Here is a 27,674-nt window from a genome sequence, read left to right as displayed (position 1 = left end):
AGGCAAGTCAGGCCGAGATCTGGAAGGAGTCGTGACTTTCCCAGAACCACACAGTAACCACGCGGCTGCATCGGGACCATAACGCAGGGTATGCACAGGTGTCAGGGATCCGGGGTGCCTGGGGGGACACTGCAGAATAGTGGAAACACACCAGATAGGGTGTCCACAGAGGGGGATGTTGTTGGGACCCAGCTGGTCGGAGCTGCATGATCTCCATCCTTGGCCGTTCATTTTCTCCTCCATTCCTTACAACCATCTTGCAAGTATTAAGAGTTCACAGATATCCTACTTTATAAGTGGTAAATGTTCATTACTTTATTTTATGGGGGCAGCAAATGCTAACCCTCCAAAAGGGCTACAACTCTGCTCTGGTTGAGGGAGGAGAGCCACTGGCTGGGACAGAGAAGGCTCCTCAGGGGAAATTAGATCTGAGCGGGCATTTTCAATAGAGGAGAAGTGTTCATGCTGAATGCCCAAGGATCGTGGAAGATAAACGGACCAGCCTGGCGGTCACATCACCTCCTTCCCAGAGAGAAGGGGGCTATCTATTCATATTAGGTTCAATTAAAAAGGACAGAAAACCCTAAATAAGAGTAGCTCAAACTGAAAGAAATTTCTTCCTTTCTTGTGTAAAAACTCCCGAGATAGGCAGTCAGGGGTCAGGGACCCTGGCCCCTTCCATCTTGCTCCACAAACCTCAGCATTTGGCTTTTACCACCTCATGGCTCAAGATGGCTGCTTGAGTGCCAGACATCATGTCTGTATTGCAGCCAACAGGGCAGAGAAAGGAATGAAGGAAATGCCTTCTCCCCAGCAGAGGGGTTTCTAGAAGAATGCCACTTTAGCTTGGTGGTTTTAAGGCCCAGAGAGGGCCTACCAGGCCCCTGGAGGGCCCACAGGCTTGGCACCGCTGCTGCCTGGGATGGCACCCGGGGAGGGGAGAGATGCGGGCAGCTCTGCGTGTTTCCCTGGAGAAGTTCCTGCAGTGGTCCATGAACAGGACAGCTGTTAGCAGCTGCCACGATGCCACATGTGCTGGTCCCTCCTGCTGTCCTCTAATTTCCATCCCCTAGAGGAGCATCCCCTCCTCCTCCCAGCCGGAGTCTTCTCTGGTGCCCTGTGAGCCCAGAATACTGGGGGCTTGGGGGATGGGGGGTCCTACTGACAGGGTTGAGAGGCAGAAGTAGGCGTTTCCAGGGAAACCCCTCTGAGCTGCACCGCCCACCACCACGGGTGGACTCCACTTCCTCAAGCCCAGGGCTGGGAATCCCAGGATGACTTTAAATCAAATTGCTGTAAAAGCCCCTGGCAGAGAGAGACACATGGTAGGGGCTCAAGGCGAATGAATGAATCAATGAATCAATGTCAATCACAGGGAGCCCAAACATTATTGAGTCTAACCTGACAAGCTGTCAGCCAGCTTCCACTTACACACTTCCAGTGACAGGGAGCTCACTACTATCACAGGCAAAATAGTTTTTGTTTTAGATTATCTTATGATGAGTCAGATTCTCCACCTCCTGGGCTTCCCCATCAGCCCCAGTCTGCCTGCAGGTGGGACCCAGAACACAGTTAGAACATTTTTTATGGGATGGTACCCAAGTCTTTGCAGGCAAGGGAAAGCACAGAACCCCACAGCCAGACCTTGGAGGCCACACATCTCCTGGTCATCTTCTCGGGTTTCAGATGTGGTTCTGGCCAGAGAGGGGCTGTGACTTGCCCAAGGCCACACAGCTGGCTAAGGGCTGAGCGAAGATCAGACCCCGGATCCAACTTTGAGCCGAGTTCCTTCTAAATCCCACAGCCCCTCCGGGACCTCCTCTAGCCTTCCCCACAGTGGGTACCACCCCCCCGCCCCCTAAGCCAGTCCCACCCCACGATGCTGAGGATCTGCTTCCTTTATGGAGACCCTCAGGCTGGAGAGAGGCATCTCTTGTCACCACCAGCGACAGGCACAGGGCTGGGACCTGGGGTCTGGGCGTCAGGAGCTGCTGCAGGACCAGGACCTAAGAGTGGGCTGACTCTTACCCGCCCCAGACAGAGGCCTCCCCCAGAGCAGTTGGCCCGTGTGTGTGCGCACGCATGTGTGAGCGTGTGTGTGTGCACGAGTGTGCGCCTGGGCCTCCAAGAGCGAGAGGAACACGTAGCAAGCTGTTGGCAAATCCTGCCAAGGCGGAAAGGGTAACTGTCACGCACGATGCCAACAGACAGACCTCCGGGGACTCATTTGGTTTTGTTGTGTGGTTATTTTTTTTACAACTTTAAATACAGAATATAAATAAATTTTACATTTAAAAAATAAAAGGAAAGCCCCCAAAAATATAATCACCGACTTTACAAACTGAAGGAAGCAGATTTTGGAGAGGGGGGAAGGGGAAAGCGCAGTGGAAGGTGGGGAAGGAGGCGGGAGTCAGACCCCACCCCTAGGGGGCCCCGGGGTCTTCTTCCCTCACTCCCCCACTCCCAGCCCATGAGCTGGTTTCCTGCGAGGAGCCACCAGAGGTGGAAGTCAAAAAGATCCAAGATGGGGGAGTGTGCAGGTGGGGAGCAAGGGCGGCCCCCTCCCTTGGAGACCTTCTCTTGGGTTTTTCAAACCTGCCTGGAAGGCAGACGGCTCCAGCTGAGGACTCAGGGAAACGGAGGCCAGATGGACAACACTGTGCCTCCCCCGCCAACAAGGGCACACTCCCGTCCGACCACTCCAAGCCATGGGCTGGGTCAGGGGCACGGCCAGTCCCCATGGAGCCTTTGTGTCAATTAGGGAAAGGATTCCTTTCCTCAAGACATGTTACCTCCATCAGCCAGGAAACTGTCACAATAAATATACAAATTGGCCACGTCTATGGTGTGAATGGTGCTCCCTGCATGCAGTGCCCTTGTGCAGTGCACACCCTGCACAACCTTACGTGGCAGTCTTGGCTGGGCTGGGATACGATGGGCAGGCCCCCTGCTGCCCTGGCCCCTGGTCTTCTGCCCTATGGAGCAGTGACTGGGGTTATTTGGGGCCTCAATAAGGGGTCCAAGAGCCCCTTGGTGGAGCAGACTGAGGGCCAAGAGGAAGATGCAGGGGAGAGGTAGAGAGATGAAACAGAGACGGAAGTGAAGGGGAGTGGTGGAGGCGGCGGGTGCCCAGGTCACCATCTACGTCCACCTCCAGAGCAAACTTCAACTCTGACCCATCTGAGAGGGCACTCGGCTGCCTGGCGCCCTGGCCACGCACACCCGGAGGAGTCCACATCTTCAAAGATTTCATACGTATAAAATGAAAGGGAGCCACTGTGAGCAGAGGGGACCACGCAGAGGGGACCAGGCCCGGGCACCGCAGGAGGGGTTTCTCCAGTCTGTGCTCTGCCACGTGGTCTCAGCCGCAGGAGTACAAGGTGCCCAGGCCTGCCTGGGGGTGTTCCCTTCAGAGCTGGCTGGGGCTCCGGGGCCGGGCAGGCCATGCCTAGAGGTCCTCAGGGCCACGTGCAGGGTCTCAGGCCTGTCCACAGAGCTCGGGTGTGGCCCAGGCCGGGCGCTGGGGAAGAGAGCCCCATTCCCCAAACGGCGAAGCCATCAGTCTCTCCTGTGCTCTCATCTCGGGTTCTCGGGGCTGGGGGGCAGACAGCGACGGAGTCCGGGTCTTTTGTTTCCTCCTCGAGCTTCCGGGCAAGACACTGGAGGCCGCTGAGGGGAGAGCCGCTGGCGGAGGGGCGGGGGAAGCACCATTGGCCGTCCGAATCAGGCATCGAGACAGACGGACGAGGGGACAATATTATCACTCCAAGGACCCCATGGGGGCGATACAGCAAATACCATATTAAATAACCCTGTAGGCCAAGCAGAGGACACGGGGGTCAGAGACAGCCTAGGGGCCCATCCCAGGCTCACAAGCCCCCCTTGGGAGGGGCAGGGAGCCAGGGTCGACCAGTGTCCCTGATTTTCAGCAGGCTCACTCAGGGCTGGGGGAGCTGAGGTTTAGACCTCCCATCCTCTCAGGGCATGCTGGGGTCTCCCAAGCCCCCCCACCTGCCCCAGGGCAAAACTCAGAAGATAACTGGGTGGAGGGGTCACCTCTCAGAGCCTGGATTTTGTATGGGAAAACGCCTCTCCTCCAGCCCCTCCCACAGCCCAAGCCACAGGCAGAGAGAAGGAAACGCAGGGCTCCGGGCCTCCGCCTCCCGGCCTGGCGCTCACCTGCCCACACCCTGCTGCGGACGCCCCTAGGCTCCGAGGGTCTCCTTCAGCGCCTGCTTGTCGTGTGTGTGCTTGAACTTCCGGTGCTTCCCCTTGGGGGGCCGGCGGACGCGCACTGTCCGGATGGTCACCCGAGTCTGGGGCGTCTTGGCTGCTCAAGAGAAAGAAAGGTTTCGTCAGCAGCTGGACGACCACCGCGGAGGGTCTCTTGCTCTCGACCAAGGCCTGCCGCAGACCACCCCAGATCCTCTGGGCTGAGAGAAAAGGGGCCGGAGGGAGTCTGGGGCCAGATCTCCCGGGTTCAAATCTCAGCAACACCACTCACCAGCTGTACGTGCCTCGGGGACCATGACTGAACCACTCTGTGCCTCAGTGTCCCCATCTGTGAAACGGGGGTAATAAGACTGCCCACCTCACAGGACTGGTGGAAGGAATAAATGACAGGATGCTGGCAAACACAGAGGGGAGTAGAGGGCTTCAAGTTCTTGGTCATTACCCCACCGACATGCCGCTTGTGCCTGGCCTGGACTTGGATCTGTTAACCAACAGGAGGCAGTGGTGCCGGCCAGTTCCGGGATATGCCTTAAGAAGGCCTGGCAGCCCCCAGTTCTGTGCTTTGGGGAGCCCTGTGGCCCCCATAAGAAGTCTGGCTACCCTGCTGAGGCCACGTGGGGAGGACAGGCCTGCGCTACAGGGGGAGGGACAGAGGCCCAGCTGTCCCAGCGCAGCCTCCAGACGACTGGCTGCACCCACAGGAGACGCTAGTAGAACCGCCCAGCTGAGCCCAGTCAACCCACAGCCCCGGGAGGGAGAATAAAATGGCTGTTGTCTTCAGCCACTGAGTTCAGAGTAAGAAGTGATCAGCCATCAGCAGCTGCTCTTATTCACTTGTTTCTCATTTCCTCAGCTTGACCCCCGATTGAGGGATCCCCCCACCAACTTCTCAGCCCCTTCCAGCCATGCGACGAGGGAGCCGCTGGGCTTCAGGCCGGGACCACCCCCCATGAGCTGGGCCTTTCCCCGGTGGTGCCATCGTCTGCCAGGCCCTTGCTGTTCCGAGAAGCAGCATAGGGGTGGCCAGAGCTCTGGCTATGCTGGACCACCAGGTTCACATCTGGGCTCTCCCAGGTGTTGGCTGTGTGCTTTGGGACAAGTCATATAAACTCTCTGTGCCTCGATTTCCACCTTTAAAGCTGAGATGACAGCAGCCCTGGCCTCCAAAGGACAAGAGATAATACACGGAAACAGCCAGAAACCCTTAAAACACCTGCCGATGCTCTACGCTCATTTATCTTCACAGCAGGTACAAGTGTCTACATTTAACAAACAAGGAAACTGAGGCAGAGAGACTGGGATTTGAACCCAGGGATCTGCCTCTGAGGTCCACACTTTCAACTACTGGGCTGTAGGTCTCGGTGTCTGCGAGCCTCGGTCAAGGTCAGTGCTGTGTCTCTTCCTCTTGGGCCCCCTGGACTCCCTGGCAGTGAAAGCTTTCTCTGCCACACTTAAGGCCTGCCTCTTCCTGGGAGCCCTCCAAGATCTCCACAGCCCACGAAGCTCTTTGGGGTCAACATCTGACCTCCCACCTCACAGACACAAGCTGCCACAAGGCAGTTACCCCATCTCTGCAAATGGGCAGATTTAGGGACCCAGGTGGGTCTCAATCCCTCTCGTGGGAGGACACCCAGGGCGGCCACTGAAGGACCCAGGGAGTTCCTGCTCCAGAGACAGGGCCACTAGCAGGACGCTGGGCTGGACAAAGCCTGAGTGGGCTCAAGGTTGTCACACAGCTCCCAAGGGACAGAGCAGAGATTGGGGCCCAGGAGGTCTACACTGACCATCCCATCACACGGGCCACACCCACAAGCCAGCCCACGGATGGCTGCCAGAGTGCCCTAGCCCGGGGCCCAGACACTCGAGCTAAAAGGACAAGACTCGATGCCTCCCCATATTAATCGGGGGACTGTGCCTCCCAGGAAACCGCACTGGAAAATCGCACGAAGCACATGCATGTGCAAGAACCCCATTCTCAACATTAAAAGGAATAGCATTTTCCCATAGAAAAATAACTCTCCACGTCAACTCTATAAATAATTTACAACATGTCCCTTTGAAGGTGTCACATTATCAGCCTTCCCGGGGCTTTCGTGCCTCCGCTGAGCCCTGAGAACATGAAGAACAGGCTAAGAGACGGCCCTGCCTTCAGGAGGCTTGTTAATAAGAAGTGATGGTCAGACTGTCCTGTCCTCTAAGTGAAGAAAGTTGCTGAAAATTGAAACGATCACTTGCGTGATTATTTTTAGCTCATCTAATCATATTAATTTAATGATTCTCGTTTGATCCTCACTGCAAACATTCGAGAGAGAAAAGGCAGCAGGATACAGTCTAAAGAACCCAGAACTAGACATTACAAGACCTGAGTTCCTGGCTAGGCTCTGCTGTCATTAAGTCCCTTAACCTCTCTGCTCCAGCAGCCCTGTTAACAACACTAAAGGATTGACTTGCGAGGTCATCTCTCTGGTCCATTCTACCTCTAAAATTTTAAAATCGTTTAAAAAAAAAAATGATGAGGCAGGTAAGACAGTGACAGTTGTCAGGGTGAGGGGAGAGCCAAGAAAAAAACTTCAGGACACCTGGATTCCAGCTATACCCCTGCCTGGGACTGGCTGTGTGACCTTGGGCAAGACCTCAGCCTCTCTGGGCCTCAGGCGCCTCCTCTGTAAAATGTGGAGGAGGCAATTGGACCAGACCATTTTTTTGGTTCCTTTCAACTCTTTAAGTCAAACTATGCCCCTGAAATCGTGGATTCATGAAATCTAGGGACAGGAACAGAACTCCACTTCCACTTATCCATCTGATGCTTGAACCCTGTCTGTCACATCCCTGCTGCACGGTTGCCCAGCCTTTACTTGCACACCTCCAGCAACAGGGAACTCACCACCTCGCAAGGCAGACAATTCCATCTTGGTGATCCTGACTGATCACCAGCTTTCGCGTATATGGAGTTGAAATCTCTCCCTGATGATATTTCCCCACTGGTCCTAATTCCCCCATCAAAGCTACAAGGAACTGGTTTGATGCCTCATCCCCAGGACAAGTTGTCAAATATCTGAAGATGACGTGCATGGCATCTTCTCTTGTCCAGGCCCTTGTTCCTCCCACCATCTCATGCACTCATTCAACAAAGTAGGGGGCTGTGGAGCAAGACTGGGATGGGGGCTGCTCTGGACGGGGTGGTCAGGGCAGACTTCTAGGAGGAGGAGACTTCTGAGCTGAAACCCAAATGAAGAGAAGGAGCTAGGCTTGCAAAGACCTAGGAGAAGCGAATGTCAGCCAGAGTGCCATGTGCAAAGGCCCTGAGGCAGACATTTATTTGGCTGTTCAAGGAGGCCAATCTGGCTAGGGTGGCATAAAAGAGGGGGATTGGTTGGCAGCAAGGCCAGAGAGCCAATCAGGGGATACATCCTCACAGGGCCTCGCAGGCAGGGGAGGAATCTGGATTGTTCTCAGTGAGATGGAAAGCTTCAGATGAATTTAACTAGGGGCACGCCTGAGCCAGTTCCCCCGCCCCCGCCCCCAGAAGCTGCCGGACTGAGCAATTCAGAGGCAGACCCCAGACCACGGTTACCTCGCTGCTCCTGGGAACTCCCAGGGCTTCGGGTCACAGGTCGTGCGGCCGTCACCGTCTCACACTTGCACGCCAGGTGGTCTTCCAGGGTCACCGTGGCCTTCTTAAAGGTCGGCTTCTTCCGCACGATCTCGATCTTTCTCACCTGGAGGAGAGAACCACCCAAGCGCCTCGGTGAGACCACATGGGCAGAGGCCGAGGGAGCCCGCCGCCCACTCTTCCACACTGCGTCCCCGGCCTTGATCTTTCCTCGAAAGCCCGGACAGCAGCACAGCAGACTCTTCGGCCCAAACAATAGCAGGACCTTGCCCTCTGCCCTTCTCGTAGCTTTTCCATCAAAACAAGCCCTCCCGACCTGGCCCCCGGCTTCGCCGCAGCCCCCCTCCGTGCCCCTGGAGAGGGAGAAAGGCATTTCCGGGTTCAGCGTGGAGCCTGTGGTGTCCTCATTCCAGGAGCGCCAGCCAAGGTCAAGGGCTGGGCAGAGGCGGGAGATGGTTGTCTGGAAGGAAGTGGGGGAGGCGGTATCCAGGAGGGAGGCGGGAAGGGGGAGGTCAGCTGTCAGGTATCCATCCACAGCGCTGGACGTGTTGGGGACAGGAGATATCATGACCGCGGGTGGGGGCGTGGAGAGTGACATTTGTAATCTCGGGCACGGGGCCCAGGTCTGGATGGAAGGTGGGCACGAGGCAAGGCTGATCACAGGGGAAGGGAGTGTGGCAAAGCAGCAGAGCACTTGGCAAGAGCGGTGCTGGCCCACGTGCGCCCACCACCCAGCAGCTCGGCCCATCCTGAGTTAGTGTGTGAGCCAGGCTGGCCCAGAGGTGCAGAAACCTTAACTCATGAATCAGAAGGCAGCTGAGGCTTCTCCGGCCCTGCCCTGCCCAGCGTGACACCGGGGGCTCCCCAGGATGGCCTTTACTCTAAAATTTCCCTTGAGTCAGAGTGTGTACCCAGTCTTCCCAGAAAGAGTCAGGATCAGCATTCTGACTCTCCCAGGGGCTGCCCCAACTCCTGCCACGTCTGCCCCTGGACGGCTCTGTGCTCTTTGTTAAACACGCAGCTTGTCTAAGGGAGACGAGCAGGCGTTACAGACGCAGGGCCACCTAACCGAGCCGTCCTCTCTGTGGAAGGAAGAAAACTGAGCCCTGAGCAGCGGAGAGCTCTGGGGGAACCCGAGTGTCCAATAAAAGTCTACAGACATGTCTCTTCAAGGGACAATTTTATCCCGTAAAGGAGGAGGCAGTGTCCCTTACAATGTCCCCCACCCGGCCCGGCCTGGGGTCTGTCTGTGGCTTTGGTTACAGCGGCCTGGGTGGCCCCTGAGGACTCATGGCGGCCTTAGCACACCTGTCCAGAGAGAGCTTCCAACGGTGGTCCTCCCTGGACAGAGCCCAGGAGCATCCAGGAATGCCTTTTGACCCCACGGAAGCTGGCCGGCGAGTGACCTGCCCCCGAAGGGCAGCCCCACCCCCAGAAGGCGAGCGGGGTGGCCACGGACCCACGCACCTGGACGGGCCGCAGCTGCACCTGCGTGGGCCGGCACTGCACGTGGCGGTTGTTGCAGCAGCCAGAGCAGCGCTGCACCTCCACGCACGGCGGCCACACCAGGAAGTTGGCGTTGGTACGGTCGATGAGGCGCCGGGAGATCTCGAACACCTCGGTGCGAGTCTTGCACTCAGCGATCATGGCTGGCTCGGCCACCTCGGGGGAACCTGGAGGGAGGGGGACCTCCATCAGGACGGGGGCCTGCCCAGAGCCCACCCACAGGAAAGCCCGGCCGATTCCCACCTCCTCCATCCCCGGGGTGGCGGTTCCAGTCTCGGCTATTATCAGCCATGGGACTTGGGCAGGTTGCCCTGGTGAGCTCAAAGCCTCAGTTTCCCCGTGTGCAAAATGGGTATGATGAGATCTACACCCAAGACCCACTGTAAGGACCACGTGAGGTCATTCAGAGTGCTGGCATGTTGTAAAGTCAGTTTCCTCCCGCCAGCCCCCAACCATTTTATTCTACGATTTCACACATTTATGGGTTTGCCCGACACGTGGCCCTCACATGTGTATTGTCTTGTAACCAATCTCAAGGTGCTGTTTATTCTGTCGTCTAGACTTACGTTGTTGCTTCTTTCAAGCCTTAGTCCCCTCATCTCTGAAATGGGATAATACAGTGCCTACACAGCACTTGCAGCTGTGGGATGGGATGTGCGTGAAGCCTGGCCCACAGCAAGCATACAGTCAATGTGGGGCTGCTGTCACTGTCACGTAGAGAGAAACCAGGGCTCCGAGAGCTAAATCAGCTGCCCAAATCCACAAAGCGAGGAGTGGAACTCAGGTCCCCAACCCTTATCGGGAGGTCCCCCAGCCACTGTCTACAGTGTTTTGGGGATGGCAGGTGGGCAGAGAGGAGGCGGGGCTGGGTTGGGGCACTTGCCCACCCCGGGAAGGTTCCGAGGGACCTAGTGATTGACATTCGCCTTTTGGTCTCTGCGACAGAGCAGGAGGTGGGTCCCAGGCCGCAGCCCTTAGCCACAGCAGAGACACGCGGCCCACCAGGACGGCACTGGGTTCAAGTGAAACGAGCTCTTGGGATCCCAGCCCTACCACTTGCTAGCTGTGTGACCTCAGCTATTTCTTTACCCTCTCTGGGCCCCAGTTTCCAACTCTATATAAAACTCCATAAAATAATATCCACCTCCAAGCTTGAAGTAATGAATAAATGAGCTTAAAAGCACTGTAATTAGAAAACAGTGTGTGTCGGGGGCATGACGACTCAACTCCTCAATCCAGGGCATTGAAGGATGGTTATACTCTCTTAGCTCAACTCAGTGCTGAGCGTAGTAGGGACAGAGGAGCCGGCGCTGCAGCCTCGGGCTGGCTCCCACCTCAGAGGGGCCACCATTCGCAGCCCTGGTCTTACCTAGGCTCCTTCTCCCACGGGATGAGCTCTCCGGCTCGCCTCCAGAGTGGGACCGGGTCAAATTCAGGTCCAGCTCGGCCCCATCTTCATCTGCAAGAGATGGCACGGTCAGACGCACTCTGATAACTACTGGCTGGCCTGATCGCAGGGTGGAGGCTGCGATGGGGACTCTGGGGCCGGAGGGAGGATTATCTCTCACCCCCCACTGGCCCACCACTCCAGAAAACAGTCTCCCCTCTGGCTCCCTGTAAACCCAAGGGTCCTAGCTCTGAACAGCGGCGCTCCAGGCAAACTCCAGAGTGGCCACGGGGCTCAGCAGGTGGCGGGGCCCTAACCGCATCCCTGGGGCGGGGGAGCCATCAGCCCACTCTGGGCTCTTCAGCCACATTCTTGGACAGAACCCATCTCAATGGAGTTAAAAATAACCCACCCCTCTGCTACTGTAAGCAACCCTCCTCGGCCTCCAGGGCAGGGCGAGGACCGAGAGCTCTAAGGCCAGTTTCCAGTGCCCTCGGCCCAGCGTTCCCATAGGAAGTGCTGAATGGAGAAATTCCCAGAATCCCCAGGGGGGACCAGCATGCCCTGGACACAGCCCCTCTGGAGCCCCGGACAATGGCCCAGTTGGGCGGGAGAGAGGGAGGGAGGGAGAGGGATGGGGGTGGGGGCTGAAGGCAGAGAGAGGGGTGGGAAGCCAGGGCCTGCTGGGATGCGGGGAGCCCTCGCCCCGTGCCCTGCTAGGCCTCCCTCTCTCTCCAGCTCCCAGTCTCTCATCGCCCATCTGTTTCTGTCTCTCTCTCCCCTAACCCTTTGTCCCATGACTGCCCTAAGTTGTCCGTTTATTCCTAAGGTCACAAACCACAGCCCCTTCTCTAGCCGGGGGCGCCCCCATCTCAGTGTCATTGGCCCTCCTTGGAGACACCCCTCTCTCCAGAGAGGGCGCCAGAAGCCGCTGAGGGAGATAGGGTTGGAGAGGATCGGGAGCTGCACGTGGAATCGTGGACAGACCCTTTTCTCTCTCCAATGACTGAAGAGCCAGCATGTAAACTGAGAGTGCTGAGGACAAGCCCCTGCCCCCTCCACGCAGCACCTTGAGGCTCACACGGTCTCCCCAGCCCGCTGGCCCTGCCAGTGATGAAACTCCTGCTCATCCGGGCGGGCTCCCGGGGAGTCCTGTTTGGAGGAGACCGTCCTGAACTGGTGCCTTTCCGTCTGGCCCACTGCTCCCACATCAGTGCGTCTGTCTGTCCCTCCCGCTCCCTTCCTTTCTCTCTGCCATCTCTGGAATGTCCCTGGTGGGGAGGAGATGGGGAAAAGATGTGCTTTGTGGAAAGGTTAAGTTGATTAGGAAAAAATAGCCACATCGTTGCCTCGAAACAGGCCTGCTATTGAAAACCTCATCTCTGAGCTCCCGACCCCCACCCGGGGTGTGGAGGGGCTGTCCGAGGGTGCCGGCGAAGGGCCTTGGAAAGAAACAGCAGAAAGGCTAAATTTGGAAGTTGCCCCATTGTGTTGGCCAGGGCTGGCCAGTCGGGCATGGGGTGGGGGGTGCGGGAGACGTGGGGTGGGGGGCCTGGCGAACAATAGGTGGGCCCGGCTGGGGCCCCCTCCCGCCTGCCTCGCCAGCTCCCGGCAGAGGCAGGTTTGAAAGGCCCTGGGAATGCTTTTGAGAGGGAGCCAGGGGCCCAATGGGAGAAGAAACAAAGGCAGGAAACGCTGTCCCCCGTAGATAGCAGTCTGGGCAAGGATTACAAAGTGACAAAGAGACAAAACCCCCGAGGGAAGGGGAGCTGGGGTGCAGGGGGGGTGCTGACCAGGGCTCCGGGGAACAGGCCAGAGGTTAGAATAGAATGGAATTTGCTCTGAAGACAGCGTTTATAAATACATTCCTGACCCAGCCCGCCAGCCCCGCCACGTGTGTGTCACCGAGCACGTGCCCATTCTCTGAGCGTGCTCTCGAGATGGGCAGGGCTGCCCGCCGGTCAGGCCAGGTGTCCCTGGGAGACCTTATAGACAGGCCCTAAGCCAGGGGGGCAGGGAGGTGGCTCCTCCGGCACCACCCTCCCCAGCTGGGTCCACACCTGAATACAAACTTGGGAGGGGCGCTGGGCGCCTTCCCCGTGCCCCTCCTCCCAGCACCCCACCCTCTGCAAAAAGCCAGAGCCACATGTGGGTGCTTCTCCTGCCACGCCCCACATCCCAGGTACCAACCCGTCCGCCTACTCAGCCCCGCCCTGGACAGGTGTGGTTGAGCCTTCCTGGGCTGCCACGGGCCGCCGGTTCTCTGGCTGTCAAGGAAGAGGGGATGCCCCTTGCCCAGCCCCTCCCGTCTCCGGAGGACCTAGTGGAGAGCCAGAGCGACAGACGAGGATTCAATTTACCTACGGAGTCTCCGTGCAGCAGGCGCTGGAGGTCATCGAAGGAGCGGATCGAGTGGTCGCTCAACATCTCGTAGAGCTCCTCAGGAATGGGGTCCCCCTGCCAGGCAGACACCGGGGGACCAGGTGAGCTGGGAGGGAGGGCTTTCCAGCCGTGGCCCTCTTCCCCTAACAGACACACCCCCTCCTATGGAAAGTTCCTGAGGGCCCCTCGGCCACGGGTAAATGGACAGCCAGGCTGGGGCCCGGCGGTGGGGCAGATTCCAGGCCTGACAACCAGAAGCACAAAGGCCTCTAAGACCCAGCTCAGATGCTGCACCCCCAACCCCGAAACAGGAACCCCAGCTTGCTTTGCATTAGACTTGATGGTGTAATGTCTCCATCACACCACCGGTTCCTGGAGACTCCAACAACATGATTCCTCGCTGCTTCCCCTCCACACCTGACAGCTAACGACAGCCAGCATTCCTCAGGGGAGAAATGATTATCCCCATTTTACAGATGAGAAAACAGAGGCTCAAACAGGTGACATCCTTTGTCCAAGTCCCAAGCTGATTATCGGCAGAAGCTGCATTCAAACCCAAGCCTTTCTGACGGCAGAGCCTGTACTCCCAGCCTCCCGGGTACACGAGGTGTTTAATAAATGCTTGCAGAGTCGGATGGTCTCTGGAGGCCACACATACTAGCGATATCTATTTAGTGTCTCGCTCAAAAGAGGAGAGAAGGAAACCCTCAGATACGACCGGGAAACCTGAAAGCTTACCCATGCCCCGTGCCCAAACAAACCCTATTTTTAGAGGCTCTCTGGCCTGTTACCAAAAACACTTGAAACTTAATAAGCACTTTAACAGGCCCCACTCAGAGCCGGCTTCCTCCAGGGAAACCGCAGGTCCCACAATGACATGACAGCAGCCCGATAGGAAGGTCACAGTCACGTCCCCCACAGTCCGGGGAGACCCGAGGGGCTGATGCCAGAGGTCTTGAGAAAGAGGTGAGGGCACATGAGAGCTGAGAAACACAATCCGGACACCCGGTGCCTCGGGGCAAAGAAAGTGTGTAAGATGCTGCTGCAGGTCGGAACTCACTCCCACGCGAACACACACACAGCACACACAAACACACCAGTGGCACGGTCTAGAAGGAGCCCCGGGGAGGGTGTCAGCAGACCTGACTTACTCTTGTTGAATCTTGGATTAAACCACTCTGTGCCTCAGTTTCCCTAGATTAAGAAGGGAAGAGCTCCTGCTCCCATTGGTTCACTGAACACTCCAAGCACTGGAGTTCCAGGCTTCGCACAGCCTGCCTCCGAGGGAGGAACGCTGCCCTCTCACTGCCCAATAGGGAGGGAGGTCATCCTGCCTCGCGGCCAGCCCCGGGGGGCTCTCCCCAAAAGCTCCATTAGGAGCCTGGCGATTAATCAGTCTCCCCCAAAGCTCCATTTCCTCAACACTTATCAGGGCATCTGGGAACACCTCCTCCAGGCATGCCACCATGTCCTGCTCTGGCCACCCAAGTTGGCCTTGGAGCCCGAGAAGCCAGGGTGAAGGGTGGGCATGACCGCCTTTAAAATGAATTCCTTGAAACCCTCGAGCTCAGCTGCTCCGTTTGAATGTGGAGTTTATAATCCAGCCCGGTGTCCAGGGCTGTCAGGAGGTTCGAGACAGGGAAGGTTGGGGGCCGAGCAGAAAGCCTGGTGGGAGTTGGGGTCTTTCCTTCAGGATCCCGGCTGCACAGCCGGGAGCCAGGGGTGTATGTGCAAGATGGGGGAGGGGCGTCAGCTTAGCTGCCCCTCACTTTCCTCCCCCACCCCCAAGTGCCCTGCCTCCTCCAACCCCAGGCGGAGACAGCACCTTCAGTAGTCACCAAATGTGGACCCAGGACCCACCCCATAGAACAGAAGGCATGCGGCTGGTCTCCAGGTAAGACCATGGCCGGCTGCTCCCCTAGGGGTTTTGTCAACCCCAGAACTGGGCGTGAGAGCTGGAGACCATCCTTGTACCACTACCAACCGCCCCATGACCTTAGACTGGTCACTGCCCCTCTCTGGTCCTGGCTTCACCGGTGAATCAAGGGGCTTGAAGAACATTTGATTTGATTCTAATTCTGCCTGGGAGTGGCAGGAGAAGCAGCAGAGGAAAGCCAAGGATGGGGGCGCCCCGCAGGTCTCCCTGGCTATTTGTGGAGTAATGATTCAATGAACCACCCCCCGGGAGAGGGGCCCAAAGGCCCAGTACCAAATGGCCCACAGCACTCATGCCAAGACTTCCTTGCCCACTGGAGAGCTGGCTGCAGCTGCCAGCCGTGGCAGAGTAGACAGACCCCCAATCAGGCCTGGCAGATGTCTGCGCCTGGGCTGTGAGGCAAAGGAGACGGCGTCTTGTAGAAACACAGACCCTCCAAGGCTGAGCGGGGAAGAGCCCAGGAGAGAGACTGGGAAGGTGGGAGACACACACGGTAGGTGCTCAGTGAAGACTGATGAAATGCATGAAGAATCCCCCTTCTCCATATGGGGGTTCTCTCCCAGATGATTCTCCCACCTCCTCTACCAGGAGGGCCTCCTGGGATATCCTCCCCCCCGACCCCAGCAAATTGCCTGTATGAGTCCACTTTATTCTAGGTCGAGAGGCCATTCCTGCACATGCTCCTGGTAATTTGGTCACTGGATGCCCAGAACTCACTGGGAGCCCCCTGGATTTGATAATAATACCACAGCTCACTTGTATTTAGGGAGGGCTGACTACGAGCCAGACAGAGCTAAACGCTGGACTAACTACCAGTCCCAGAGGCTGGTGCTATTTATCCCCATCTTCCAGAGGAGGAAACTGAGGCTTAGAAAAATTAAGTAAATGGCCACAGGTCGACACGACTAGCAAGTAGCAGAGCCGAGTCCTTCCCTCTTCCAGCCACGGAGCTTCCACCACGGGGCTTCCGGCCTCCCGTCTCCGGCGTCACGTTCAGTTCCTGTTGCCTCTTGACCCCTGTGGCATGTCAGAGAGCAGTGGATCTCAACCAGGGGCCCCCAGGGGACAGTGGCCACGGCTGGAGGCGTTTTCAGTGGTCACAACTAGCGAGGTGCTGCTGGTATCTAGGAGGCGGAGGCTGGTGCTGCTGCTAAACATCCTGCTACACACAGGACAGCCTTCCACAGTTGAGAATTATCTGGCCCACAATGTCAATAGTGCAGAGGATGAGGAACTCGGTGGTAGACGAAGGAGCAAGGGCTTCCGCTGCCAAGGAAACCTGGATTCCTGGAGTAAGTCTTTGAACAATCTAAAATCTCTACTTCTTTATCTTGTAAATGGTGCTAATAATACCTCACCTGGGGTTACGGGGAGGGGTAACTGCACCCAGCAGAGCAGCCGGCAAATAACGGTGACTTAACTGAGCTGTCCCTGTGGTTGTCACTCACTCCTTCAGTCTGGCTCCTTTGAGGGCAGCATCGAGCAGCACACATGCCCAGGCCAGCAGTGCAGGACATTTTTGAGGATGACAATGGGTGAGTGGAGAGCTGCCTGCCCATGGAAGAATGTCTGGCTTTCCATTATCCCCTGTGCTGGGCCCCAGGAAACAGCCCCCTAGCTCGATGCTGGCACTGCCTGGGGCTGCGTGGGCTGGCAGGTCCCTTCCGGGTGGGGGGTGGGTGAGGGATGGGGAATTCAGCCTGTAGTCAGCTCCAGGATGCAATGCCCTGGGGGAGACTCATGGGCACCTGCCTGGGGTCAGAGGCTCCTCTTGGGGTGGGAGGGTGAGCAGCCTGGAGCCCCGTTTTCCTGGTTCTAGAAGCTTCCTTAGCTGGGCAGCTCCCCTCAGAGAATCCCGTAAGATTCTCCCACCTCCTCCACCCGGAGCTGCTCGGGAAAGGAGGCCTGGCACCCTGAGGAACATGCCCCGGATCTGAGGCCTGGGTTCCTGGCAGGGCAAGGGTGTGGCAAGAAGGCAGCTGGGGCGAAGCCAGCCTACCAGGCCAAGGCAAACAGCCTCCTCCCCCACCCCACCCCCACTGCCAGCTGCAGGAGGTAGGAAGCGCACGAGCCAGCGTGAGGCCAGGTGAATTACCTGCTCCTGACCAGGCTGGCAGATCAAAGGGGCTCGGACCCCACCCTCCGCCTGGGCCCCGGAGCACACATAGCTACACACTCCCCAGCCCACCTGCCGTTCCGCTGAGGGAGATGACACAGGCTCGGCCCAAGCAACCAGGGGCGTTGTCAGCGGCTGGCAGAGGGAGAGGCCGAGCAGGCCTCCGAGCACCCGCCAGCCTGACAGTCTCAGGCCTGACTTAGACTCAGTGCCAAGCCAAGCCCTTGGAAGAAGTCTTCTCTGGGCAGACCACAGAAGCCTTTTAGAATCAGACTTTCCCACCTAGATTGCCCTTCCTTATTGCTTCTGGGACCCTCCCACTCCCCCTCCTCTTCTTAATGTTAGCCCAGCCCCCAGTGGGCTCCCCACCTCTCAAGCAGAAAAAATGATAGAACAGGAGAGGGGCCAGTGCAGCAATTACAATCCTGGCCCCCCACGCAATCACTGCCCCACCCCACCCCCGTCTTAACTCCCAGCACGGGGCAGGGCCCAGGAATCTGCATTTTCAAGAGGCCCAGTCATTCTGCTGCTCTCGGGGAAGGCTGTACTCACACAACCTGCTCATTCTCTTAGGTGGCGGAAACTGAGACCCAGCTCAAGATACACAGAACCTTTGCAACTGGATTTTCCTCCTGTTCCTTCCCTTCCAACCTGTCCAATCTTGACAGTCCAAGTCCCAAGACACGGAAGACAAGACACGCTTGTCTCTCAAGGCGGGGGGTCCTCGAAGGCGGATGCCTGTCGGCGGGCAGTGTAGCCACACTGGGCTACCCTCAGAGTGAGGATTAACTGAGGCCATGTTTATAAAGCACTTAGCAAGCACCAGACACACATCTGCTCATTCCCTGCCCCCCAGGGCTCACTACCCTTTCTGCAAATATTTCAGGGTCCCCACCATGCAGCAGGCACCACTCTAAGCACGGGAGACAGTGGGGACCAAGACAAAAGCTCTCTCGTGGAGTCTACACTCCGGTCAGGAAGAGCAGATAATAACTAAATAAACCAGAAAATGAAAACAGCTGTTCTAGAAGGGACATTTCAATGGGGGGTGAGGGAAGACTTTGAGAGGGACTTATGAGGCCCACGGCAAACATCTCTTTACCACGCCTGCTGAATCAATCTCTCTCGCTTTCACACACACACACACACACACACACACACACACACACACACGCTGCTCCTGGGTCTTGCAGCAAAGCCTCCAAATTCTGATTGATCCTAACTTGCACACACTTCCAGGACTGGGAGAGTCCAGCAGGTGGGTCTCCCACCGCCTAAGGCCATCAGCAAACCACAAGGAACCATCTGGGTGGTGAAGGCCTGCAGGGCTCCTTCACTCCTTCCCCGGCAGAAGGGTGCTGAGGCCGGAGGCGTCACATGACAGCGGGAGTCACCCTCCAGGAAGCCAGCTCAGCTGATGGAGATGGGACCTCATAGGCCTCAGAGCTCCCACCCCTCCTTCCCAGCTGCTGAAGCCTCCACCTGAGGCTCAGTCCAAGCAGGCCCGGGACACGGCCAGCCCGAAGCCCACCTCCACCAGCAAGCCCTCCCAGAGTCTCCCTTCCTGGACTGGCCCCCATGTCGGCAGGTCTTCCCTTTAGGTCTCCTCCCTCAGCCACCTGAGGCTTACTCAGGCCTAGCAGGAAAGTGCTTCGTAAACTGCAAAGCACCACACAATCGTGGGTCCTGAGGGCTATGCGTTCAAGGATGCTGTGATTAAAGGGAGGAGAAGGCACCAGCTTCTGTGCCACAGCCTCCTCCCTAGACGCACATACCCATGAGACTTGTGGAAGAGGAGGAGAAGGTGCTGGCTGAAGCTGGAAATGGTGAGGGCAGGCCTGGGACAGCCTCATCCAGCTGTCACTCGGTCTCCCCTGAGCATGCCGGGATCAGCAAAGAAGCCAGAACAGTCGGGGGTGGGAGCCCCTCAGCGGCTCGGGGTCCTCCAGTCTTGGAGGTTCAAAGAAGGGCTCATTTGAAGACAGAAATGCTCTGGACATCACAGCGCCCCCCAGGGCACATCACCACCGCTTTCGGCCACACGGGGGTGGCTGGAAAAAGCAATCACAGAGGGTAATGCTGGAGGGGCGTGGAGCTGACCTGACCAGGCAAAAAAAAGGGGGTTCCGTCGAGCCGGGACCTGATGGGAGGGCTCCGGTTCCCCTTCCCTCATGAGACCCAGGAAGGAAATGGGGTCACTACAGAGGTGATGAGGTTCCAGGACCCACCTGTTGCGCGGGGGCGGGCACCTGGCGCTGGGTGTAGAGGGACCGTGCGTGCCCGTATGCGTGCGTGGGTGTGCGCGCACGTGTGCTCAGGCCGCGTGTGCGGGGGCCATGGCGTGCATGTGTGTGCGGTGCGCGCGCGTGTGCCCCGCATGTGCACGGGCGTGGCGGCGGCGAGCGCGCGACCCGGCCGCGGTAGTGCGTGCCCGTCGCTTTGCGCGCTCGCCCGCCCGCCCGCCCGCCGGAGCGCAGCATCGCCTCCGGCCAAGAGTGTGCATGCGTGGGGTGAGTGAGCCAGTCGGGGGGCCAAGCGGGGTGGGCTGCGGAGAGCAGCGGCGGGGGCGCCGCCGTTCCCAGGACGCCCTGGCACCGGGCCCAGCCCCCAGGCCCCGCGGCGAGGCGAGGCGGCAGCTGGGGCCGGCCGGCGGCCCCCTCCCCAACAGCTGGCCGCGGCCCGGGGGGCTGCAGGAGAGGAGAGGAGGGGGCGTCGGGAGGGGCCTGCAGGCGGCCCGGCCGAGCCCTGCGTCCTCCCTCCCGGGTGCGGGCCGCTGGGGGTGGCCGCGGAAGGGCGGGGCCCCAGGGCGGGCGGCCGGCGGCCCTCGAGGAGCCGGGAGAACAAAAGGAGACGGCGACGGCTCTTCCGTGGTCAAAACAACCTGCGCTGGCGGCGGCCCAAGGCCGGGCCGCGGCCTCGGAGCCCTTCACCTTAACCCCTTCGCCGCCGCCGCCTCCCTGCGCCTCGTTGGAGGCCGAGAGGGGCCGGCCCTCCCCGGGAGCGGGCGAGGTGCGGGATCCCGGCCGCGGCCGAGTAGAGGCGGGACGGGACCCTGGCACGCCGCGCTACCCGCTGCCCTCGCCTCGCCTCCACCTCGCGCCTCCTCCCTGCCCCGCCCCCTTTCCCACCTGGATTCCGGGTAGACTTGCCAACTCACTGCTACGTGAGCCTGGGAGGGTGGGGGCACTGATCCGACCTGAGAGCTCCGCAGACGTTTTTAGACCCCACCTCCCTTGCAGCTAGGCTTTTACAGGCGGCGCGCTCCGCACCCTGCAAGCCGGGGAGAGGTGCTTCCTCTCGCAGGGCGCGGGCGCAGGTATGGCGGGGCCTCAGGCACACAGCGCCCCAGGGGCTGGATTTCCTAAGAACCCCCACTCCTCTCCTAATCCCGAGTGCCCAAGACCTCTCTCTCGTCCCCCGCTCCCCGCACCCAAGACACATGCTGCTCCTGGACTGCGCTCTCCGGCTGGGCATGCCCTGTGCGGGCCAGAGGGCGACCACCCCGACCTGGAGCGGGAGCCAGGGTGGGACGCAAACCTCCGCTGAAGGTTGGCGTGGCTGTCACCGGTGCGCGAGCTCGCACCTCCCGGACAAGCCGGGTCCTGGACAGAATCTAAGCTAGAACCGAAGTGGGCTCGGGAGGACGCGCTGCCTTCTGCACCCGCGGCACCACCCCACCCCCTCTCCCTTCGGCCGGGAGGGGGCTTATTCTCGGGTTCCTGAGGGCTGGGAGACAGGACCACACACACCCTCCCCCGACACTTAGAAGCTCGGAAATGTGGGATCGCCCATGGGAAAGAAAGCCACCGCTGCCTCCTCCCCTTAGAGCCTGGCACCTCCCGGACCTCACGTCCCAGCCCTCGGAGGTCACCTAGTGCCCGGCGCCAGGCCGAAAGGCTGCAAGGGTCCAAAGTTCACTGCAGGGAGAGGAGAGGGCGGTCAGGGGTGGGGGTGGGGGTAATGAATGAAGCGAACTAGCCCCAGCCGCCGTCGCAACTCACCTCGGCGCTGACCAGACGCAGGTAGCAGCAGAGAGACAGGAAGAGCGCCCAGCAGCGATTCATGCCGACTCCGGGCCCGGCCCCGCAGGGCCCCGGACGCGTGGACCGAGCGCGCCGCCCCCGCGGCCAGGGTGGGGGGCGGGGGCTGGGGAGGGAGGTGGGCTCCGCTCGGGTCTGCGGCGATCAGGCGCTCTGGCCGCTGCAGCCGCCGCCGCGGCTCAGCCGCATGGCCCCCGGGCGCCGCCGCCCCCGGCCCCGTCTCCGTCGTTGGGGGGCTGGGAGGGCCTGGGCGCGGGACGAGGGTCTGAGGCCGCTACCTGGGCGGATCCTGAACCCGAGCGAGCATCCACGGCCGGGGGGCTGCGTCGCGAACCAGCCGAGGCGTCTAGCCGTGTGGGGGCGCCCAGGGGACTCCAACCTCCAGGAGGAAAAAGAACACGGCAGTCGGTGGTTCGTCTTCACTCGCCGGCTAAAGGCGTTTTCCTCTGCCCGCCGGCTTAGCTTCTTTGCAACATTTTCTGGAAAGGCCCCCGAAGTCGGAAAGCGCAGAACTGGGCACCTCAAAGCCAAAGTCTCCCCAAAAAAACTTTTTTCAAAGTTGGCTTTGCAGCTGCGGCCCGAGTACCCGGGCAGAGAGAGGTGCAAACTCCCGCCCGGGCCGGGCGGGGGGGGCCGGAGCGTGTGCGCCCTGGCGCGGGGCCCGGGCGGCGGGCACGGCTGCTCCGCGCGCGCGGCGTGCCGGCTGCGCGCTGCGCCGGGCGCGGCAGACAGGTGGAGGCGGCGCGAGTCCGTCGGTCTGTCTGCCTGCCCGCTCGCCGCTCTGGGCGTCCTCTGCGGGCTGCGAGCTGCGGCTGCTCCGGCTTTCTCTTTGCAACGAGGCTGGAGGGTGGGCTTTTTTTTCCTTTTTGCGCGTGTGTGTATGTGTGTGTGCGCAAAATATCTCTATCTCGGGAATGAAAGATGGGCGCTGGCGGCCGGACGGGAGCCCTCAGGGAAGCAGCGGGGGAGGCTGCGGGAGCGCAGGGAGGCAGACGGGCTGCTCCCGGCGGCAGGAGGAGAAGTTGCCACCCTTTCAGCTGTTCTGGCCTTTATAGAGGAGAGAGGTGGGTGGAGACAGCCTTTCCTCTTCTGGCCGAGAGTCAGCACCAGGAGGGAGGGGAGGGGGGGCGGGAGCTCAGGGAGGGCCTGAGACAAGGATGGGGCGCTTAGGGGTCTCTGAGAGCCTGGCAGCCCCTCTGTCCATGAATCTAGCTCTTGGGAAGAGAGAACTAGGGGCGACCAACAGCCGCGCCCCTCAGCACAGTGACCTGGTCTGCTTTCTAGCCCACGTGGTGGGGGTATGTCTCCAGGGCCGGCCAGGAGGCCAAGCCCACACCTCCAGGACCAGACATTTGCACCTGGCACGGAAGGATGGTGAAGGACTCAGGCTCTGCAGCTTGGTTCAGATCCTGCCCTGGCGCTGAGTCGCTGGGTGACCTTGGTCAAGTCACTTCCTTTCTGTGCTCCTCCATCCAGCCTCAAAGTAGGATGGGGTTAGTGTAAGGACTGAATGCCAGAAAAGGCAGAAAGCAGCCAGCCACAAGGGGATCACACAAACCCGGCAGCCGGGACCGTTCAGCTGAAAGCCGGGCCCATGTCTCCTGCTCCTAGCTGGTTGCCTGGCACACCACAAGCCCTGCCAGCGTTGGCTGAATTTGAATTTGTTGAACTGCAAAGTCACACAAGCCCCCACCGCCCTGCAGCATCCTTGCAGGGAGCCATCATGATCCTCCAGTCACTCTGATGTTTACTACCTCCCTCAGCCCCCCAGGTTTGAGGCCCAGGGCCCCCACCCACGCCAGCATTCACACAGTTAACGCCTTCCACCCCCAGCTCTGGGAGCTGCTGCGTCCCTGCCTTCAGCTGTCACACGGTCACAGTCACAGTCACACGCACGCCTGCCGAGCCCAGCACCCACCACGGGACCCGCAGGCTCACAGCATCACCTGGCTCTTGGCTTTAGGACACCTTTATCTGGTCCCCTTGCACTGGCTCTGTCATCTGCCCTTTGTACCCAAACATCCCTTTGGGGTGTCAATCTGCTCCTCGCACAGCACACACCCTCGTCACCGAGACAGGCATGCCCACCGTCTCTTTGTAAACTGTCTCCTTGGACCTGAGTGAGGGCGGCGTGGAGGAGGGGGGCTTCCCAAGAGGGCCTCTCTACAGACAACCACAGGCGCCCACTCTGCCCATCACTGCCAGGCAGCATGGCACAGAGGCAGGCCGGGGCCAGCTCACCTCGGCCCAGATCCTGGAGTGGCCATTCGTGGCCGAGTGTCTCTGGGAAGGTCAACCTCTCTGTACCTCGACTTCCTCCCCTGTAATCTGGAGATAAATCTATGATTGGAAGGAGGGAGGGATTTCAAAGAGGCATGGGGAAAGTTTAGGGGTACTGGAAATGTTTGTCGTTCTTGCTGGTGGTGATCGGTTCCCAGGTATACACATATATTAAAACTGATGTGTGCAGTCTCTTGTACCTCGATACAGTCGTAGAAGAATTTTTACCTGCCGTGAGTGGTCTGGAGGCTCAGACGAGATAACCGTGTGGAAGCGCAGAGCGGGAAGGCAGGCCCCTGGAGGGCCTCTTTCCTTCAACACAGCTTTCCCGTGTTCCGGTGGCCAGGCGCCGTTCCAGGCACTGGGGAGACAGTAAAATGCTAATACAGACTCCTGACCTGGGGGAGCCCCATCCAGAAGGACAGACAGATGCGTAAACAGATAAATTAGGAGACAGGGTGACAGGGAGATGAGGGGGAGGGGATGGGAAGATAATCCCAAAACACAAGATCTGAAGTCTACAGACTTAGAGATAAAACCCTGCTCCATCGGACAGCTGGGTGGTCTTGACCGTGGCCTTCTGTGTCCCTATCTATAAATGGGATAACAGCCACCATGATTATTGAGGTGACTGTGTGGTAGGGAGTGTTCTTCTTACTCTGCATGTAGCCTCTCGGTGCTCCTATGAGATATGTTACGCCTATCTGACAAATGGGGAAATTGAAGCACAGAGAGGTTCAGCAACTTGTTCAAGGTCACACAGCCAGGAAGTGGTAGAGCTAGGTCTTGAACCCAAGCAGTCCAGCTGCTCAGCCCACACGCTTAAACCACCATGCTGTGCTGTCTCCTGGCAGGTGTGATGATGACAACAGTGACGCTTTTCACACAGGGCTTTTGTGAGCATCAAACACATTACTATTTGTGAAAGTGCTTTGCCATCGGAAAGGAGCTGTACTGACGTGAGCCCTCACTTACACACAAAGTGCTGTGGGAGCACACAGCTCAGCCTCAGGGGAGGGATGCAGAGTGGGGAAGGCTACTGGGAGCAGTATCAATGAGCACCTACTGTATGCGGGCCCTGTGGGAAGCACTGGGAAATGGAATGAGGAAGGAGACCCAGCCCTGGCACTCCGGGACCTCCAGGCTCTCGAGTGAGATGGACACAAATCATTACAATCCAGATGTCTTGGTGCACTGGTTAGAAGTAGCAGGACAGGGACAGCAGAGGCAGCAGGGGCCACATGGCACCTGGCCTGAATGCCACGCTAAGGAGAACCCTTTTCCTGTCTCCTCTCCTTGCAGACCCCATGTCAACGTATGGGTCTTTCCACACCAGCAGTTCTCTAAAGAACACCTCCTCTTCCTCGTGTCAGGCTCGGCATAGCCGGCACCTCCTCCAGGAAGCCCCCCAGGCTTGGTGCTTGCTCTGGGTTCCCACAGCATGTACCCCATGGTACCGTCATTGCCTGTTTATCAGTCTAGCACTAGACCGAGATCTGAACGAGCGAGCGCCTCACTGCAGCTCTCCATACAGTACTTGCTCCATGAATGTCGGCTGAAGGAATGAGTACATGAGTAAATGTCTTGCCTGTTTCTCCCTCTGAGTCTTGGCTTGTTAGGGCAAAGATGCCAGACCCCGCCTGAGGAGTGATGAGAGGAGGAGAGGGGGCCTGTGACATGAGCCTCTAAACTTGGAAGCACGGGGCACCTGAGGGGCACCCCCTCACAGAGCTGGGAAGGCCCCAGCCCATCTTTAGTGTTGGGACCACTGCAGAATCAGGCTTTCCAGTAGGGCTGGGAGTGGGCTATGTGGGGTGGGAGGCTGCACATCCATGGCTCTCACCACCACCCACCCCCAACGGGTCTGAGCCAAGCGGAAAACCAAGTGGCCACAGCCCTCAGCTAAGTGCTGGGGGCCAGGGTACCTGCCCAAGGCTGGGGGCTTTTTAGACTCTGGCCTTAGAGCCGTCCAAGCTCTCATCCATTAAAAGCATCTTACACCCTGGGAGTGGGGGCCTGGGGCCAAGAAAGCTGTTGACTTCAATCCCAGGGGCAGACTGGTGCCCTCAAGTCCAGAAGGATGGGAGTGACGTGTCCTGGGTACCCCCGCTCTGCTGACAGGGCCCTGGCACCACCATGGCACGCAAGTTTGCTTTTCCCGACTTGATGGAGGAGGAAGTGGGGCTCCAAACTGGGGACAGTCCCAGGTCATGCCACAAATGGCCTGAGACACCAGCCCTGGGCTGTATGATGGCAAAGTCCACACTCTACCCCCATGCCGCTGTGTAGCTGCGATCGGCCACCCCAGACCCCTCACTGTCCCGTCCCCGCCTCCCCATCTGCGAGGGAGGTGTTACCTTGTATGTGCTCATTTTACGGATGAGGAAACTGAGGTTTCAAGAGGGCAAGAGGCGAGGCTCCTCATCAAAGCCCACTTGGGTCCACAGCCCCATTCTCCCATCTACCAGCTTGTGACCCTGGGCAAGTTACTTCCCCTTTCTGAGCCTCCGTTTCCTCATCTGTAAAATCTGGGTGACAACAGTAATTATACCTGGAGTCAAACGAGTTAATGTCTCCGAAGAATTGAAAGCATGGAGTGAGCACATCCCCAGTGTTGGTTATCACGATGATCGTTACTATTACTCCAAGCTGCCTGCCCGAGCGCACGCACACTCCCACCTGTGCCCTCCAGCAAGAGGGCTTGGAGAGGAGCCCAAGGCCGGGAAGTCCACAGGCGTGTCACCTGGGGGAGGGAGGAGTCCTCATATAGGGCCCCCACTGCTGTTGGAGACCCCCCCACCTGGTGAGGCTCTGGCCACTGTGGCCGTGAGTACTAGGGAGGCAGGAGAGACCCCAGGAAGGCAGACAGACAGACAGACCCCCGGGCCTGGGGCAGCCGGGGGAGCCCACCGCACTGCTTCTGCGGCCTTGGGCCTATGTGCTATATACAAAGGCAAGGGAAGCCCAGTGTTTGTTTTCCTGGGCCGAGCCGATGCATTTTTAGCTCGTCCAGTCTCCAGATGAGGAAGAGGATGTTTAGACGGGGCAGCTCAGATCTACCTGTCCTGGAAGCTGGCTGGAAATCGAGCAAGGCCCCCCGGGGCCAGGGGAGCCGGGCCATGTGGGCTGGGAGATGACCCCACCCGGGATCTGGTGCTGGCCCGCTCTCCCCAGAGACGGGTCATCCTCGCTGCGCCCTTGGCTGCTCACCTGCGGGGCCGCCAGGACTCTGGTTGTCATGACAACCTCCCTTACAGAGCGTTCGGCCTGCCCCGAGCACTTTACCTGAACTGTCACCCACAGCCCACAGGGAGAACAATTATTACCAGGTTACCAGCAAAGGAAGGAGGCTGGCTGAGTCCTTGCCCCCTTCCTGGAGGGCCTATGGTCTTACCGTGTTCATCCTTGAGAGAGGGGGCACTGAGGCCCAGCATTGCCCAGCGAGGAAGTGGCAGTGCCAGGATTTGAATGCAGGGCTATGATGCCCACGCTTTTGCCGTCTCCCTGTTACATGATGCCTCCCTGTGTGGCCTGGATTGGAGCTGCCCAACTTTTCATGTCACTTTGCACACAGAAAATTAACCGAGCTAGATGGAGGAGGCTGTGCAGGGCTGGAGGGGGTGGGCCCCAGGACCCGCTCACCACCCCAGGGCCGATAGCCATTTGCTGCCCCCCAGGCAGGAAACTGTGTACTGGATCTAGATTAGCCAGCCCTTTCCAAATTAGGTGTCCTTGTTGCCTTGCTCTGAGGATTTGGGAATTCTGGAAGGGCAGGGGGCAGGAGGGAGAGGCCGGCAGGCAGGTGGCAGGCAGTCCCTCTTGGTGGGGGTACCACACAGGCCCTCCCCAGCTTTCCAGAGGAAGGTATCTGTAACTGCGAAGAACATGAAGGGCCTCAAAAGAATGGGAAGCCTGCCACGGTGTAAAAGTCACAAATTTTTCGTCAATATTTTTAAGAGCAAATGTTTACATGGGTCGCACTGTGTCAGCAGCTTGCTCCAAGCCCTTCAGGTCTGTTAACTCAGTTCAGCCTCACAACGTTCCTATGAGAGAGGAGCTGTGATCACCCCCATTTCACAGACGGGGAAACCAAGGTCTGGGGCAGCTTTGCAAGGTCAAGGACAAGCGAGGACAGGACTGGGATTTGGACCTGGGCAGCCTGGGGCCAGCATCACTCTCTG

General features: G+C 58.9%; 1 protein-coding gene and 1 pseudogene across 1 annotated transcript; one reads left to right on the top strand and one right to left on the bottom strand.

Moving 5' to 3' along the window:
- Positions 1 to 1,926: 1,926 nt before the first annotated feature.
- Positions 1,927 to 22,213, bottom strand: PDGFB (platelet derived growth factor subunit B). Its single transcript, XM_004437872.3, has 7 exons — positions 21,175 to 22,213; positions 13,100 to 13,196; positions 10,722 to 10,811; positions 9,314 to 9,519; positions 7,808 to 7,952; positions 4,180 to 4,330; positions 1,927 to 3,812 (listed from the first exon to the last, which is right to left on the bottom strand). The coding sequence occupies exons 1-6, from the start codon at positions 21,235 to 21,237 to the stop codon at positions 4,206 to 4,208; spliced, it is 726 nt and encodes a 241-aa protein (XP_004437929.1). The 5' UTR covers positions 21,238 to 22,213; the 3' UTR covers positions 1,927 to 3,812; positions 4,180 to 4,205.
- LOC147913727 (uncharacterized) lies at positions 16,082 to 19,687 on the top strand (annotated as a pseudogene).
- Positions 22,214 to 27,674: the final 5,461 nt, after the last annotated feature.

Source organism: Ceratotherium simum, chromosome 25 (assembly GCF_057802395.1).
Source record: "Ceratotherium simum simum isolate JZ-2026a chromosome 25, ASM5780239v1, whole genome shotgun sequence".
Taxonomy (NCBI): domain Eukaryota; kingdom Metazoa; phylum Chordata; class Mammalia; order Perissodactyla; family Rhinocerotidae; genus Ceratotherium; species Ceratotherium simum.
Note: the sequence above shows the minus strand (reverse complement) of the source record. Positions and strands in the feature narration are given on the sequence as shown.

Coding starts and splice junctions, on each gene's coding strand:
- PDGFB (XM_004437872.3), bottom strand. CDS start 21,237: ATGAATCGCTGCTGGGCGCTCTTCCTGTCTCTCTGCTGCTACCTGCGT. Junction 9,520..10,721: donor CCGTGGGAGAAGGAGCCTAG/GTAAGACCAGGG, acceptor CCCTCCCTCCAG/GTTCCCCCGAGGTGGCCGAG. Junction 7,953..9,313: donor TGCAGCTGCGGCCCGTCCAG/GTGCGTGGGTCC, acceptor TCTCTCCTCCAG/GTGAGAAAGATCGAGATCGT.